Consider the following 18,793-nt stretch of genomic DNA (forward strand, 5'->3'; position numbering starts at 1 on the left):
TTTCTTTTCCGATTATTCGATTCCTAAATTCTAAGCTGTCCTCTCGATCACGTTTCTCTTTTTTAAATGGTTTCTAAATTGCAAGAGAGCTTGAAAATTTATTTTCTTTTGGATAATAGGAAATATATTTTAAGTAAGGTCAGGATAACTTGTATAGATGAACGGTTAGTTTTTCATCCTGGGATAATGAGAATCAAATGAAAAGTTCATTCGCGGAGGAGTTGCTTTCATTCGATTCGTATTCGTCCAGACCTTGATACGGACCGCGAACATTCCCACGACAGGAAGACTGACATTAGGTTTCCTGCCGAGTGCACGGACCGGAAGATAATTTCTTTCCAAGCCACTAAGTCCTACCAGTGAAGAATTATTCTTCCTTACGATACCGCTTCTTCCTCCTCGAAATTTCTCCTTCTGCCAACATGGCCGAATAAACGTTTAAAAATGAATTTTCTACCTTTAATTTATTCTCATTAATTTAAAAATATCATTGAATTTTGTTCATTTTCAGTTAAAATATTATTCTATTCAGAAACAGTATCAACGATACTGTTCCTGAACTTATATTTATAAATATTAATCTATTAAGTTTCGAAGATAGAAATTGAAGGAAAGATTAACATCTATTAAAACATACCGAATGTGAAATAAAAGAAATAAAATTTAATGGCTCCTCCGAGCAAAGTCGGACTTCTCCTTTATATCATCCGGATGTACGCTTGAAGCCGTCTCTTCGAGGTATTCCCCTTCGTTCTGCGTTCAACCTACATGAAACGAGGATCGTCCAGGTTTGTAACTTTTATGGCTTTCGTAGGCGCTTACATTTCACCGCGTAGACCCATTGTGAAAGCTGTTCCTTTAAATGATACCATTTTGAATAGACCAGTTCTTTCTTTTAATTGCCAGTTCAAATAAAAGAGGTAATTGCCAGTTGTCCTTAGGAGTCGTAAAATATTGTCTCTTACACTTGTAAAAATGACTATTTTTCTGTATATGTATTTTTTATGATAATAAACTTATTAAAGGCGCTACATGGATTTATACAGAGTATATCTCAGAACATAAACTGTACTGGTGAATTCAGCATGTTAAAATAAGAAAAGACGTTCATATTAAAATATGCCCAACATAATCCTATGTCCGATTGTTTCCAAACAGTTGTTTTTATACTACATCGATTATTTACCTGCCATTATAAGAAATTACTCGAAGTGACTACCTTCAATTCGAATATTAATTTCTAGACCTCTTATTAAGATTCTGACTTGCTCAAAGTTATCTGGTATTGTAGGAATTTATTGGCCCAATAAAATAATACATTGCTGGATTATCTCAACGTTATTTATTATTCTTTTGTATAAACTAATTGCTTTAAGTGTCCCCACAAATAAAATTCTATTGAATTTAATTTCAACGACCAATTAATTGGTCCTCCATAATCGATCCTCGATCACCGAAGGTAATCACTTCGGACAATTTCTGTAAAGGCAAGTAAAAATTAATATAATACATAAACGATTTTATCTAAGAAATAAGTTGATATCGGAAATATATTCATATGAACTTTTTTTTCTTATTTTAATGTATTGAATCCATTAGCGAAGTTATACCCACATGCTCTGAAACGCACTGCATATATGAAATTGATTAGAAAGTAAATCTGTATGTGTTAACGAAAGTGAAGTATATAAATTTGACAAGTATTATTTGGACCACGAGGTAGGCCAAAACGAAGGGTTGCTTTCTTCGGCAAATAGTAAGCAAAGTGGAGGCGAAACTGCTTGTTTCGTTGCCACGAGACTGTAGATACGCGTAAGGAAGCGTAACGCCTACGTAGAGCCGAGCCTCTGACTCGCGACTTCCGGTCAAGCGGCAGGAAGTACGCTCGGTGCCTCGCCGTCGCTGACGCCGACTTAGCCGACGACGCCGATGTCTTTAGTCCTAGCCAAGAGCTATAAAGTTTCTTTTAACGGTGTCCTTTTAATAATTCTTCTTCATCCATTCAATCGCATCCTAGATTAATTCATATTCCTTCATGTATTTAGGATCATGGAGAAATTCAGAGATTATTTTAAAATGTAATTAGTATTAAAACAGAGTTTGTTATATCGTTAATCAATTGTGTTATTTAACAAGTATATTAATGCTAGAAATAAAATGCTTATGAAGAAAGCATGTTAACGGACAAAATTAGTTCACTGTGATACTTCATTGTAATCTCAAAGATCTGAATTTCTAAACAGCTTGCTCTGTCTGTGCACTAAATTTTACTTAAGCTGAATCGAAAGCGTTCCCAACAACGGTAAATTAGCTAACCCAACCTAAGTACGGGAAACATTATGTTCTATCTACGTATTTACGAATCTCCCTCGAAATGTTACTTTGCGATTACGAACGAGTTTCAGAATTCTCAAGTACTTTACTGTTTCGATGGAAATAATTTAGATTTCAAAAGAAACGTAAACTTTTAGTCCGGTTTTCAAATCATTTGCCACGTAATACAATAAAAGTGACTATTACAATGTATTACAAAAGGTTTACTCATATTTGTGAAAAAAAAGAGAAAAAAGAAACTAGAAAACAATAATAAGTGTTGTCGAGGTGACACAGATTTGAGTGTCTGCAATCAAGAGGAAAGAGAAAAAAATGAACAAAACCAAAAAAAAAAAAAAAGGAGAAGTAAATCATATCCACTCACGAATGCGTGAAAACCACAAATATGCGCTGCGTGATGACGGATTCGAGCAGAGGAAGAGAAACGTATGGACTAAAAATTTTGGGGAACGGTAAGGCGTTCATTTTTTGGCACGAAGCTTCAACAACGTAGCGTGACAGAACATAGAGAGGAGAATATCCATACGCGTGTGGCCCTTGTCTACATAAGATACGTATACTTACGCATCTACGGTATATACGCTCGTGATACACATGTTAGGTACCATAAGAGAGCCTGTTCAAGCTGTAGAAGGGTCGGAGGTTCACCGTTTCACTTGGCTAATTCCGTTCGCTCGCTCGTTCGACTCCGCCGACGTTACTTCTTTCCCTTCGCACGCCGAAATAAAAGCTTTAATTTCGTCTTGGCCAGCCGCCGTTCGTAATTGGTATAGATACCGACGATGCGAAGCGAACAAGCGACTCGACTCGCACGGCCGATTCCAGCACGGTTCTCTACCGGCCGATCGAAGGAAGAGATCGCCAGACGACGAGGAACATTCTAATTGCCCCTGAAGAATATATATAATTACAAAAACCTTCAAACTTCGTTTACAACGAATTCAAGATTTTTAATATTATCTTATTACCTCTCCTTTTTTATTTCTTTCGTTGTCACTGTTGTTCTTTCTTTTCTTTTTTTCTTTTTTCTCTTTTTATTTTTCATTCATGATCGATGATAACTCGCTCTCAATTAGCGATCGACAAAAACCTTGCAAATGAGGAATAATGATAAAAACCAATTAATTATCTTCGCAAAACATACTGGAGATTATATATTACCATATAATCTCCAGTATACTATAGATTACGATCTTTCCGAATGAAATACCGAGAATCAAGCGATACAGGAAGTCCTTCTCGCGAATCAACAGGTGAATCGTCCGCTACTGGAATGTTCTGAGCATGTTTTCATTGGCCAATTCAGCCAATTACAAGAGCACCAATTCTTACCGGTCAAAGTTTTAAAAGCGCGATATAATCCGTTAGATTACTTCTTCGAACTTTCGATCATAAGGATCGGCATGCCTTTGTGAACTCGGCATGATTTTGAGAATTTTACCGATTGGTGTCTTTCTTCCTCTATTATTCTTATTTTTTAAATCGGCGACACCAAAACTCGTACGATTTTATTGATATCTTATTTTGTGAAAAGAAAAAAAAAAAGAGATACAAAAAAAAACAACGTTACATATTCGCAAAAGAAAAATTAACATAGAAAGTTGCACGGCTGGTAAATCTCGGCCAATTATACATTTACGAAGAGTCGTTCTAAATTTTATACACGTATTTTAACCGATCGGTTCTCTTTACTCGTCACGCTTTTAATTTAAGAGCGCGTTACATTGTCTCGCGTGTGTTCTCCGTTACTCCCACCACAACTTTCCTCGAAGGAACGTAACGACTTTCTTTTAATACACCGAACAAGAATATCGCGGATACCAGGATAACGTCCGTTTGTGTAATATCGGACACTCGAACGACTCGAAAAGAAATCCGGAAAGAACGAGGTGGACGACCTTGCCTACAGGCATGGCTATGAATACCTCTAAATTAGATCATAATACCTTCAAGTGTCTATTCGTAATCGGATACATTACGAATTGCCAGCTAAGAATCTCACGTGATGAGTATTTGATCTGAGTCATCTAACGTGTTTCCCTAAAACATTACTTTTAGTTTTTCAAGATATCGAAAGCATTAGAAAGAACAATGTTCTATGATCGATAAGAAATTAATTCGAAAAAATTAACGAAGAAAATTAATCAATAATAAATACTCAATTTCAAATAAATTCATGTTAAAATATGTATAACAAGTTTTATTGATTTATATAAAATCGAATCGACAGAGTCGAAGCGTTGACGAAAGAGAATAATCTTGATTTTTTGTAAAAAGAAAAAAAAACGAAATAAGAAAAAAAAGATCAAAAAGAGATATATTTCAGGGTAGGACGTGAGGTGACTCACCCTGCATAAGTAAAAATATTCAAGATGAAAGATGCAAGTGTAGATGATACTCGAAGTAATTGGTCGAGGATTAAAGTCGACATATACGTCTGTATATATGTACATACATATGTATTCACAGAATAAGGAAGGTAGTAGAGAAAGAAAGAGTGAGAGAAGAGAAAAGGAGGGGAAGAGGCATTGCACCTGAGAGCAGGTGCGTCGCAAGGTCTCTGTTCTCTCTCTTTCTCTCTTCACCGCTTTTTTTTCTCTCCCGCAATACCTCTCAACGATCAGTCCGATGCACTGTACACAGGGGACATTAAGCCGATCAAGTATGGCAATTCGATTTCCAAGTTCATTTCGGCTTATTTTTTTCCTTTCTTTGTCTCCACCCTCCTGATGCACCCGCTATCTTCAACTTTCTCCTTTGTCCTTCTTTCTCCCTTCTCTTCGTCCTCTCATTGCAACCTTTGACATAGATTAACCTTCGGAAAAGTGAATAAGGATGTTGTAATTACGTATTATATCTCTATAGACAGGCGCACACGTACATATATGATCTTCCTTTCGTATATATTCAGAAATTAACGATTTAATAATAATAAAAATTTTCGAATAATTTTTATTTCAACATTGAAATATTCCAAAACTCGTCAGAACTTTAAAACAATTAATAAACAGGTAAAGTACTAGTGGGGTTAGGAAAAATATTAGGGCCACCATCAGGCATCAAACGTAAGACGAAATCCGGCATACGATCGGCTTGAATCCAATCACGCAGATGACGACGCTGCTTCACCGGCAGCTGCAACTTCGTACTTGCGCATCAGTGAACATTGCCTCCAGCTTTCGGACCTTTGCTGTCACACCAGTAAATGTACGGATTTGTACTTGCAAAGTTCGAGGCCATAATGTGACTCAATTTGCAAAAATAAAACATATATACGTACGTATTAAAATTGTTCGAATCTTCGTCTAGTCATTATAGAAAATTATTGGTGATAAAGTCGTGAAATACACGAAGCTAATAATTTAACGATATATTGATTTGTAACTATAACGATTGCTGTACTATGTGTTCCACATTGATATTCGTTATTATCGTTGCTTAGAAAGCGATTTAAAGTGAAAGAAGATTATTACGTTTTGTTCCGAAGAAAATATGATATATTAGTGATATATTGCGACATGTGAAATCTATTGTCTGACAGCCTATTGACTATTACTACTATTGATAAAAGAGAATATTCAAGGCGATGCTTCGCAAATGCATTTATCGGTACATTCGCGATCACTACTAACCTGGATCAATTTATCCCTGCAATAAATAGACAATGAATTATCGACTGATACGAAATAATCTGCGTAGTTGTTTATTCAGTTTTATACCCAATAAATTCTCGAACAAATGTATGCGCATAATGCACGAGAAAGGACGCAGAAATTGAAACGTCAACAGATAAAATACGATGTACGATGTACAATCGCGCGTGCGCGCGAAGACTGTTTCGTTTATTGCTAATATAAATACCTTTCTTTTACAAAGTCGAATTTGCGCAGTAGTGTCTCGCATAACACGCGTAAAAAATATCGGCCAACCGAGACCAGCGACGGAATATTGCTAAAACGATACTAACGAGTCCGGATCGACGACGAGTCATGAGCGAATGGAAGGGAATGAACAACAAAAATTGGACTCTTCCTCATCGTTACTCAATCATAACGATTAACATTTCGCTCACGACTATCACTTTTTCCCTCCTAATCAATAAAGTATTGCGTTCCTTGTACACTATACCCCAAATACGTGTACAGGAACGTCTAACTTCGGTTACATTAAAGTAGACATATTGCCGAATAACCTCGTACTAATTTGTACAATACGAGAACTTAGAAATTTGGCAAGAATTCTATCCCTGTAACCAATCGAATAATCGATGTTTTAACTCCAGGATCTGTCATGCTTAATAGTCACATTGAACGAAGATTACACAACAATCTCACTAATAATTAGGAGGACAATCTTCGGGCAGGTGTTTGTTCACGTTGTTTCTGTTGTTGTTGTTGTTGTTGTTGCTGTGTATAAAATCCGAAAGGACGCGGATCATCGGATGTAGATGAAAAACACGTCGTTGTACTTGGTGCTGACATTGATGTTGGCGAATGTACAGATGAACCAACGACTCTTTGCAATGATTTATGTTGAGTTACACTCGAGATTGTTTGATGAGATCGTAGGGGAACGGGGAGAGGACGTTGCACTTTTTTTCCATGATGATGCCCACTCGGGATACGATAACCTTGATGTCCCGGACCACTTGGTCTCAATCTAGGTCGACCTGGGCCACGACGAATTGCTGCGGTTCCGCCTCTACCTGGTAATGGACCCAAAGAACCGACTGGTCCTAAGGGCCCTACAGTGCTAGGACCATCACCGTCAGTCGATCCTGTACATCCTTGCGATCCTATAACAATAACCGATTCGCAAATATTTATGATGTATCACGAGGTACTTCATGTTTTAATAATATCACCCAAAAATATTGATCACTTGGTAAAAGATAAGTAAATAGGTTTATGTAAATCTGTTAAACACTATCGAGATTGTATTATGATAATTTTGAAGATTGCAACGTCAGTTTTCTGGACAGTAGCCCCTTTAAAATATCAGTCTACAGATCAATTTATTCATCGAAAAGAAATATTGTAGAACCATTTGGTTCGTGCCAAGGCATCTTTTCTCAGCATTCGTAAGGTCCGGAGAGACAAGATATAGTCTGGAATAAAAAGAAAAGATTGAGAAATATAGCGAAGATAGAGGAAGGCGGGTGGAGCGACAGGGTCGAAGGTCAGTAGCCGCACGAGGACATAGAAGAAACGTGTCTCGGCTGCCTTCTCCTTCCCTACTTTCCTTTCTATATAGTCCTTTCTTCCTTATTCCCATCCAAATCCTTACGCATTCCATGGCACGTCCCAATCCCATTCAAATTGTTCTCCTCGACTGGAGGACTCTAAAGTGGACACTCGACGATGGGAAAAAGAGGAAAAATACGAATTCGTGAATTTTCGATGAAAGCACGGATCGATGTTACTCCTTGTTCCGATTACATTAAATCGATTTAATAGAGCGATTTATTAGTTGAGAAAAAAAAAAGAGAAAAAGGATAAAAGAAAATAAGCGATATTTGTTTTGCCAACGTTTGTAATTGTGAAAAATTAACAACGAAGTAGCTACTATCGGATTAGACAAAGAGAATGAGAAAAAAGGTGGGAAAGGAGCTTGTGATCAATGATTGAACGCAGTTAAGATTCCACGAGATAATAGTGGAAGGATAGGATAAGGAAGGGTTGAGTCAGCCGGACCGGCGGCATTCCGCGAATCCTCGCGTTCCATTCGCTTTCAGCTATGTCGAATCCACCGGCAGCTTCTTTGTGTCCTTCGTTCTCTATCTCGCTACGCGAGAATTTCGCCCACACGTACTTATATCGAACTCTCCTGGTCTTCGCGTACCGATACAAAGAGAGATAAATAAAATAAGAAAAAAAAAGAAGAAGAAGAAGAAGAAAAAGAAAAAAGAAAAAGAAACAGATATATAGTCCAAGCGCGTCTAATAAAATTTAGCGACTAATTAGTTACTTACCAGATTAATTCTTCTCTTTATCATCTTGTATTATTTAATTTTTGTGAAAGTTATTTTTATTTCGTGTCAAACCTAATTCATTCTAATATCTCTTTCTTCAAACATTCATACTTACATACATATGTTTACTTCATTGCCCGGTATAGAAAAATAATAAAATCGAAGTGTACGATGATACGATGCGGTACGATATGGCACGGTACGGTACGATACGGTATGGTACGAGTTGGCGACACAACGCGACGGAATAATTCGCAAATCCAATAACTTTTTCACATTTATTTGCATCACGACAATACATTTCAATATGAAGGGTTACGTAAATAAAGCGGTCACGATAAGGACGTTGTTCGTGATAGGTATTTGAACTATGAACGTGTCTCAATCGTTGATTCGGCTTCTTTTAAAACTTGTATCTTTTCCAGTATAAAAATTAATATTAAAATATTTATTTCATAATTGTTTAATGGCGATCAATCAAAAGTAATTTAAATGACTGATCAAATTTAAAAACGGATTTTAAAAAGCTTAACATAATCAGATAAATAAAAGAAAACATTGATGAAGATAGAGAGAAATACAGAGAAAGAGAATCAGAGAAAGAGAATTAGAAAGAGAGAGAGAGAGAGAGAGAGAGAAAGAGAGAGAGAAAGAGAGAGAGAGAGAGAGAGAGAGAGAAATTGGGAAAGATGTAAGCAAGTTCCGAAAACCTAAGAAGAGCATCGATCACAGCTGTCGCCTTCGCTCCGCACCTGCTATTGTCCGTTCGCCTTCCAGTCAACGACAAGTGAGAAACCGACCCCTTTCCTTTTCGTGTATGTAGCACGAGCATACGCGCAGCATACCGAATCAACTTCGGTCCACGTGTCGTTACGTGAGATCATTTACCCGTCTTGTTCCTCCTTCGAGTCAGCCGCTCATAACACGATGCACCGAGAACAAAGTCTGCTGACAAATAAGATTGCGTTGATCTCGAGTGCATCAACATGTGCCACGACATCATCATCATTCGATTCCTTTCGCAAAATGCATTGATTTTTTTCCATTCGGAAACTTCTCATAATTTTTATTTTTTATTTTCTTTTTTTATGCCTTTAAAGCTTCTCTTTGATTTATTTATTTATTTTTTTTTTTATTTAATCCTTATTATTATTCACTTGTTACTTTACTTTTTAAATTTGATTTTCAAGAGTTTATCTACTCTTCTTTACTGTAAAAATATGGATCAAGCGAACTATTTCAATGGAACAAGAAAAATACGATTGTAGGGATGAGTCATGACACTTTCTCCATAGGGGTAAGAGGAAAATGGACCGACTTTGAGAGGGTACTTTCGGATTTTGCCCTATCGCTAAACTCTAAACGTCCCCCTCGGCACTTGTGCGCACATGTGCTCGCGAGGGAATTTCGTTGATCCACACTTCTATCGAAGGGATAAACGCGAATACGGGCCCATGGGCGTATTTCGTTTGTGCCCTGCAAAATCCCACGAGAACCTGACCAAGTGTGGAAATAAGGAACAAGAGAAAGAGAGATGAGAAAGAGAAAGAGAAAGAGAGAGAAAAAGAGAGAAAGAGAGAGAAAGAGAGAGAAAGAGAGAAAGAGAGAGAGAGAGAGAGAGAGAGAGAGAAAAGAGAGAGAGAGAGAGAGAGAGAGAGAGAGAGAAAGAGAGAGAGAGAGAGAGAAAAGGGGACTTAAGCAAAGGGACTGATAGAGTACAGAAGAGTCAGCCAGGGATTAACCCTACATTAAAACGAGGGTGCGTCACGAAAAGCCATTTTCACGAAACTGATTTTATCAAGTATGTTAAATTATGTAAATTTATATGATTATAATTATGAGTTCGTTCGTTCGTTCCTTCCTAAATTGTCATTTTATAATCCAAAGGATATATTAATAATTAATGAGAAATTTTTTAAACGATTAATTAATTTCTCTTTTAATACGAATAAAATCTTACCATGTTGCAAAGATTGATCACCCTGAGAAGACACACTGCTAGTTGTCGTTGAAGATGATTGAGATGTAGTGCCTGTACCTTTCGACGAAGAATGAAACAGGAAAATGCCTCTACCTTTTCCACCGACTGGTCCACCTCTTCGAGAACCCCGTGGCCTTCCTCTTTTACTAGTACCACGAACGCTCGGTCGCATTCGTCCGCTAATATTTCCACTCATTACAAAATTGTGACCAAGATGTCCAGATTTTGTCGATTCTCCAAACTGATTAACGCAAGATTGTCTAGAATCAGCATTCGATCCTATCACAGGACCGTCCACGTCGACGACTAATCCTTCATTGCTCGTTTCGTCCTATCATTAAAAATTAATTTCTTATATAATGAGAAATAAGTATTCATTGTGAATCAGTTTCATTATACAAACCTCTGACTTGATTGGACTAGCAGGAACGCTATGTTCTTCAGGAATGTCGATTTGTTGATGATTGTTCTGATGATGCGTTTGTATCGAATTTATCACTTGTTTATTGTCATTTGAATTAACTTGAGAATTATCAGTGACTTTATCGCCATTGGTATCCATCAAACATAATCTCTTCGAATCATCATGCGAAATCAGTGACTTTGAAGAAAAGATCATTAGAATAAGGACGTAGTAAAGATAGCATGTAATTGCATGTAGAAAGGAAAAAGGAAGGAAAAGATATACGTACAAGCGATAAAAGAGAAAGAAAATATAATGGGAAGAAGTGCGGGTGATAATAATGTAAGGGTGTCTGTCTCACCTTGACCGGAAACGTGGTTAACTTCCTCTTCCTGTCCCTCTCCTTGTGGTGCAGGCTCGACTCAAGGCGAGCCTCGTCCACGTGCGGCTTTCTCTCCTCGCTCCGTTGGCTATCTAAAATATATAGATACAAACTTATAGATAGATATGTACCACATTCCGTTACTCCTCTTATTACTATTCGTTAGTAAGACATTAGCATAACCTAATGAGCATAATACTATTGTGCATAACCTTCCACCCAATTTATTCGTTTATCATTTTTCGTTCAACGATCCACGATGTATAACATAAGATATATTTCTATCGTGTGTGTGTGTGTGTGTATATATATATATATTTATATATTTATATAATGATAAACGAAAAGACACAATAATAAAAAAATGTTAAAGAATATTCTTTTAACTTATAATTATACTTACATTTCGCTTCAATCTCTTCATCATCCAGCAAAAGTGAAACTACCTCCTTTGGCTTGAGAGTATCCGGCTTGAAGTTCCCTCCGCTTATTACCATACGTTGTATCTGTAAGAAAATGTATGTTAGAAAAACATATATATATATATATCTACATACACACAAATAGCAGAATGTAGATCGATTAATCTGTTGAACAAACCTCGCTTTTTTCACGTGCCCTTTGTAATATCCTTTCCTCGATAGTTCCTTTACAAATTAATCGATAAACAGTAACTTGTTTAGTTTGTCCTAATCTATGGGCACGATCCATTGCTTGTTGATCTACTGTTGGATTCCAGTCACTATCGTAAAATATTACCTATAACATTATTTTATATATTAATAGAAACTTTTAAGAAAACGTATAAAAGTGAAAAAAATTAACAAAAAAAAGTTATTACGTACCGTATCGGCAGCAGTTAAATTAATCCCAAGACCACCAGCTCTAGTGCTCAAGAGAAAAACAAATATGTCTGCTCTGAAAAAGTAAACATAAGATACTGCTTTTGCTTTGAACTAAAAATGTTTGTAATTAATGTAAACTCTATTTCTGTTTACCTCTTTTGAAAATCCGCAACCATATCACGACGATCCGAAATTTTTGAAGAACCATCCAATCGCATGAACGTATGCTTTCTATGATACATGTACTCCTACAAAATTAGATTCATGAGTTTATTATTAATTAAATTAATTAAAAAAAAAGAGAAAAATAAAAATTGAACTTTCATATTACCTCTAGTAGATCAATCATTTTTGTCATTTGTGAATATATAAGAACGCGATGACCTTGTTCTTTTAAACGCCGAAGAAGGCTATCAAGAACAGAAAGTTTTCCTGCATCCGTTACTAAGGTTTGTTTGTCTAAAACATATTATACACAATGTGAGAATGTTTATATTAAAGTTTATATAAATAATTTACTATTACTTACATATAAATGAATATCTTTAATATATATACATGCCTGGCACAATAATATTAGACCATCCATTTATTGGATTACATGCAGATAATCCACCAAGTGGCTCATACGAGAATGTAGATGTTCTATGTCTTACACGCATATTTGAATTATCTTGTGATTCAGAAAGAGAAATTGCTCTTTCGTAACCAAACCAAAGTAAAGTCTGGCCAAATGGTCCACCGCAATCTTCGTGCCTTTTCCATGCACATGCAGCAGAACTATTGCTAACGTATAACTTACGAGGATTTGCTTGAACCTATAATTCCAAAATAAAAAGGGAATAAGATATTTCGTAATCAATACAGATTGATTCTTATATGTCAATATAAATATATATCTAACCTTGGGATAATTGTCACAAACGAAAGCAGGGATAGTTGTTTGCTGACAAAATCTAAAAATTAAAGGACGTGGGAGATGAGGATGTTCAGGTAACAATGTTAATTTCGTTTCTTCTCCCTGTTCTGCCTTTGTTGAAGACACTCCCTTCTATAATCAAATAACAATGATGGGATTACTATACACATTTTCTATTTTAACTATCATTAAATTATCAATATTTAAATATACTTGCTTTTAATATTTGAATAGCAGTTTTTTTACTACTACGCAATATTCTGTGAGCTACTGTTTCTGGCATTGAATGGATAGTATGTGTAGTATGTGTATATAAACCTTCTCCTTCAAGTATTTTCTCCGTAAAAATGATATCACTGATCGTTTGCGATGATGTTTCAATTTTTCTAGGTAACAACAACATTTGATCTTTAGGTGTTGCTGGTCTATCATCTACATACCAATCATCCCAATAACGTATCATTCTCATCTTTCTTTCCATAATCGTTGTAAGACATAATCTGTTTATAAATATATTGTAATAAAGTAATCAATATATTTTTTACTATCTATTATCTGTTTAAAACAATATTCATTAATTTAACTAAAAAATTACATACCTAAATAAAATACCAGTTATAAATATTTTATTTAATTCCATTGGAGATATATCAATAAATCTGCTGAATGAAAAAATATTTCCATGTAAATTGCTTTGACTTTCGTCATGAAGTGCTTTGTGAATATATTCGGTAGCAAATATAAACAGTTTATTGTATAATAAATGATCTTTGGATGGTAAAGCAAGGTGCAAAAGTCCTTCTGTATATAATAATGCTGGCATTTCAAAAGATTGTGTACACATAAAAAACGGAGATTTAGCATCTCTACGCTCAAAAAGTTCGGGGTGATTACAGACCTATGAAACATATTTTAATAGGATTTTATTTAAAATTTTATAATATATACTTAATCCTTTTGTGTACGTACCTTACGGAACTGCATGACTAGATTCATTAGATTGGAAGTAAAATTTTTGTCGTTTGGAGTTGTATCACCACCGCCAACTGTGTAATGAAGTAAATCCTCAATACGAATTTTTTTCTTCAATGCTATAAAAAACAAAAATAATATATCACTATAAAGTGGATTTACATAAAATAATATAACAAATTAATTATAATATAAAAAAAATTAACACACCTGAATAAAGTAATTTCTGACGTGTTGTAAGCGGACAATATACCATTACTTCAATTTTATCAGACAACTCATTTTCAACATCCTTTTTAATTCTTCGTAACATAAATGGCTTTAAGATCATGTGTAATCTCGATAAATGCTCTAATCAATAGAAATGTAGAAGAAAATTTATTAGATCATGTGACATCAAATAGAAATTTTAATCTTTAAAAGTAATTATAAAGCGAAGTAATGACTTACTTTCATCAATTCCAGTTTTATTTTCAGCATGGCTTTCAATGTCCTTAGAGAACCATTCGTTAAATTCGTCATGAGAATCAAATAAAGTCGGCATTATAAAATGTAGTAAAGCCCATAATTCAGCCATACTATTTTGTATAGGTGTACCACTTAATAGTAATCTATTACGACAACTAAATCCAAGCAATAACTTCCATCTCATACTGGAAAGAAAATACGTAAAATGTATAATACATTACAAAGTTTTTCCATTATTCATATACTTTTTTAAATTTCTCTAATTCAGTATAACATACCTGCTAGTGCTTTTTATTGCTTGTGCTTCGTCTAAAATCATATACTGCCACTTTATTCTATTAAAATATTTATAGTCAGTAATAACTAATTGATAACTTGTTATTACTACATGAAATGATGCTTCTTTTGTATGTAAATCCTTAGTATCCCAAAACTGTCTTAAAATTTTTCGTTCTTGTGGATTTCCCCAATATGGTACAACTTTAAAAACTGGTACAAATCTTGCCATCTCCTGTTGCCAATTATGCAAAGTAGAAGCTGGTGAAATAATCAAAAATGGACCCCATACAGCTGTAAATTGTTATTACCAATTTATTTACATATCAGAAAAAAATAAAACTCTTAATTTTTATTTTAAATATGCTCACAATATCTCTCAGCAACGTGACACAAAAAAGCTATAGATTGAACAGTTTTTCCTAATCCCATTTCATCAGCTAGAATTCCACTGATGCCCTACAAAAAGAAATTCCCTAATTATTTAATTACAAATTATGAAGATATACATGTATTAAAAATTTTTTTAATATTTTAGCAATTTGTACATTCTAACTTAACGTGAAACAGACCTGATCATATAAATTGGCCAACCAATTCATTCCTTTCAATTGATAGCCCTTAAGATTTCCTTTAAAAATAGTAGGTTGAGGATGTTCTAAATTTTCGGGTGTATCACTAAGACGTAATTCTTGGGATGCAGCTGCTGTATCAAATTGTTTTGTTCTTGCTTTTTCATTATCAAATGCCTCAGTAGCATTTTTCTTTGCTTTCTGTTTCATAGCTTCACTATATTTTTTAATTCAAAAAAAATTAATAGATCAAATATTTCTATTTTAAAGTAATTATTAAATGATGTACCTATCGTAGTCATCTATTCCAATAAGTCTAGGATTTTTCTCTTCATCTAATTGATTTAAAATTCTGAGTTGTTCTTCTGGAGAAGCTTTTCCTAATTTCCGAGACATAAAGTGGGCATACAATTCAGTTTGAGTAATAAGAAAATTTAATTTTCTTTGTTGGCGCTTAGCCTGTCGTGAAATAAATATTATGAATCATTTCATATTATAAGGATAGATTAATCAATAATATTTTTACACCACCTCTATAAGTTCAACATCCATTTTACGTTGTTCTTCGGCTTCTTTTTCTAATCTTCTCCTTGTTTCTCGCTCAACACGATCATATCTTTTCCAATAAGATTGCATTTCCCTTGTCAACCTTTTTGCTCTCCAAATAGTTTCTTTCATATTTTTTTGTGACTGTAAAATGATTTTATATATGATAACAATATGAAAATAACAATGTATAATAATAAGATAAATTATATTTTACCTGCATTGCTTTTTGTCTCCAATATTTCATACAATGTTGAGCTACTTTTTTACAACTTATTAACATTTCCTTATGATTATTAGTTTTTGCTCTTTGCACTTTTCCAAGTTCCTTTTTAGACATCATAACCCATATTTTTCTTCTTCTAATTGCCATGACCTCAGGACTTTTATTATTATGTTTTTTGCGACCTCGTGGACGAGGCTGATGTCGCATTATTGCTTCCAATTCAGCTTCATCTAATTCTTCCTCTTTAGGTATCGTACGATCCCATTCTTCATCCAAATAATCACCTTCCTAAATAATTTATTGATTATTATATGATAGATAGTTTAATAAATATTAGAGCAATAAATATGAGGTTATGCATACATGATAATCTTCAGATGGTCTATGGCGAGGAATTTTTTCTTTCTTAATTTTCATAACTTTTTTCTCTGGTTTCTTATCTTTCTTTTTTTTATTGCCAACTATTAATTTTTGATGTTCTAAAAATCTATCGTAACTAGATAATAAACCGGCACTATAATATTGATACTGTATATTCTGAAAAAAAAAAATCACTTTACTATTATCATTCAATATATATATTATTACATTACTTATTTCAAATCTTACTTCAGGTTTTTGATAAAAACGTCCTTGATATTTTTTACGCAATATATGAAATTTAAGCATTTCTTGAAAATCTTCTTCCGTAATAGGACCATCTGTATCAGAACCAGACGCTGAACTTTCAGAATCACTCAACAATATGTCTTGCAGCCACCTTCTTTCTTCACCCACGCTTGACATATTATACAATCTTAATTTATTGATTCTTTCTTCTAGAAACAGTTTTTAAGCTCAATGTCAAATATTTAAACAGTAAATGAATATAATATTAATTTTTTTAATTTAATATTATATTAATACCTTCTTTCCGTGTCAGTACATCATCAAGATAAGCATCAGATCCGTCAGAGGAATCAGAAGACATGGACTTGTCATCTTCGCTACAATAAAATAGAAGAATAATGAATATAATGTTCTTATATTAAACGCTAATTAAAAAAATAAAATCATACCTAGCATGCTCTTGAAACAGATCATCAATCTGTCTTAAGAATGGTTGAATATTCAAGCTACGTTCTAATCTTTGCAAATGCAATGGAGCAGCCATTTCAGCTTCTAGCCTCATTGTACCCGTTCTATCTGTCATTACCAATCCGTATAAAATCCAACGTTCTATGATAATAATACACAAGTTAGAATTGACAAAATATTAATATTTCATAAATTTCTTTTATAAGAATATACAACTATATATGAATATATTTAAAAATAAAATTACTTTATTGAATAAATGTATGGAATATTATTAACCGTCTATATAACTCTAATTCTATTTCTGCATTTCTTGAAGAGCAAGATAAAAAAACAGGTAGCAAGATAATGCAAATATTTTATCTAATTTATATGCATATATATATTTCTGTACAAACCCTATACAAATCTCTGTGGTTATTTTGCATTTCAGTGTATATAATATAAGTACTATTGATGATTCTGCATCATAGCATTTTCAGTAGCCATAAAAAATATTTAGGTAACTTGTAGATTCATGTAGCAAAATAAGATTTCTTTTTCCGTTTTGCTTTAGGAGAAACAACTATGCGTTTACCCCTTACTGTATTGCCACAACGTTACACGTATTTTTGTAATTTCCTGTAATGGACAGAACATATTAAAGGCGTATTATTTACGCACAGAGATCGTGTGTCGCTAATTTCATTATATAAGGCGAATGACATGACGAATTGCATAGATGCGGTTATAATTTTGCGAAATATTCGATAGTTTTGGATCACCTTCTGTTTGGTTAGAAGAGCTTCGTTTATTTCACACGTGATATAGAATCAACAGCAAGGTAATGATTCCCCTTCTTCACATTAAAATTGGATATGTCGGTTGAAGGGAAATGCATAATAGAAAGAAGCCTAGAGAACGCAGACATTTGCCGTGCCATAAAACCAGGGCAGGGATAGGGCATATTGTTAGCCACCATTTTTGTTTTCAGTAGATGGCGCTAATTTAATCGACATGTCGGTGATTCTTGACCATGGACAAGCTGTAATAAAGATTTGGTAAAAACGAGAGAAAGAAGGTTTTAACAAAGTTACATTTTTTATCATATGTCATACACTTTCATATAAAAGTCGATAATCGTATATAAAATCGACAATATATGATGTTTCTTCATTAGATATACTATAACTTCACAAAGAATCGATCTTTCCAGAAACCTGGTATACCTTACCGACCTCTATAGCCATCTTTTTTATATACGATCGTCAAATCTACTTTATCGTATTTCAATATCTTTTTTATGGATGGTACATAGTTTATTGATTTTGAATAATAATATAATTGAAATATATTGAAAATATATCTTTTTAATATTGTCTTCTTTTTGAGGAAGCTTCTATTAAAATAATTTTCATTTCATTCATAACTTTCTATGGATTGAATTTCGCGCTTGTTTCATACTACGTATGTCCTTGAACATTGAATACGTTTCCGTAATTTTATGAAACAGATAATTGATTTCTTTTCTTCATATTTTGTATAATAAAAATATAATAATTAATAAACTAATGAGAAATGAATAAAGAAATATCAAATAATAAAAGATTGATAATCTTATAATAAGAAGGAAGTATATTCAATCATATGACGCAGTATTAAAGTAAAGAATTAATTCTAATTAAGACAAGTTAATAATATTTTTACGAACAATATTTAATTTCATAATAAACATTTAATAAAATACATTTTTATTTTTCTATTAAATTATTATTATATTTGAATATTAAGGTAGAAAAGTGGCGCTAATTATATCGTTAACCGGATGTTGGTGTCTGTCGT

The 18,793-nt window shown here is 33.8% G+C and overlaps 1 protein-coding gene across 4 annotated transcripts; it reads right to left on the bottom strand.

Annotated features, from left to right (window-relative positions):
• Positions 1-5,319: 5,319 nt before the first annotated feature.
• Ino80 (chromatin-remodeling ATPase INO80) lies at positions 5,320-18,190 on the bottom strand. Of its 4 annotated transcripts, none has more exons than XM_035884267.2 (29): positions 18,070-18,190; positions 17,737-17,996; positions 17,371-17,593; positions 16,954-17,113; positions 16,802-16,881; positions 16,505-16,710; positions 16,259-16,432; positions 15,887-16,183; positions 15,655-15,813; positions 15,413-15,582; positions 15,124-15,340; positions 14,923-15,010; positions 14,554-14,845; positions 14,258-14,460; positions 14,018-14,158; positions 13,805-13,926; positions 13,435-13,733; positions 13,053-13,335; positions 12,821-12,967; positions 12,479-12,734; positions 12,248-12,375; positions 12,070-12,164; positions 11,917-11,989; positions 11,672-11,830; positions 11,475-11,577; positions 11,051-11,163; positions 10,690-10,887; positions 10,266-10,617; positions 5,320-7,129 (listed from the first exon to the last, which is right to left on the bottom strand). In XM_035884267.2, exons 4-29 carry the CDS (start codon positions 17,085-17,087, stop codon positions 6,675-6,677), a joined length of 4,944 nt encoding a protein of 1,647 aa, XP_035740160.1. In that variant the 5' UTR covers positions 17,088-17,113; positions 17,371-17,593; positions 17,737-17,996; positions 18,070-18,190; the 3' UTR covers positions 5,320-6,674. The 4 variants fall into 4 exon arrangements, with proteins under 4 accessions (XP_035740160.1, XP_035740159.1, XP_035740162.1 ...); XM_035884266.2 differs by having other exon boundaries at positions 16,505-16,713; XM_035884269.2 differs by lacking the exon at positions 5,320-7,129 and adding an exon at positions 7,139-9,250 and having other exon boundaries at positions 16,505-16,713.
• Positions 18,191-18,793: the final 603 nt, after the last annotated feature.

Source organism: Vespa mandarinia, chromosome 3, assembly GCF_050613455.1.
Source record: "Vespa mandarinia isolate Hongniang chromosome 3, ASM5061345v1, whole genome shotgun sequence".
Taxonomy (NCBI): domain Eukaryota; kingdom Metazoa; phylum Arthropoda; class Insecta; order Hymenoptera; family Vespidae; genus Vespa; species Vespa mandarinia.

Coding starts and splice junctions, on each gene's coding strand:
- Ino80 (XM_035884266.2), bottom strand. CDS start 17,087: ATGACAGATAGAACGGGTACAATGAGGCTAGAAGCTGAAATGGCTGCT. Junction 13,336..13,434: donor ATAACTGGTATTTTATTTAG/GTATGTAATTTT, acceptor ATTTATAAACAG/ATTATGTCTTACAACGATTA. Junction 11,990..12,069: donor GTTGCGGATTTTCAAAAGAG/GTAAACAGAAAT, acceptor TTACTTTTTCAG/AGCAGACATATTTGTTTTTC.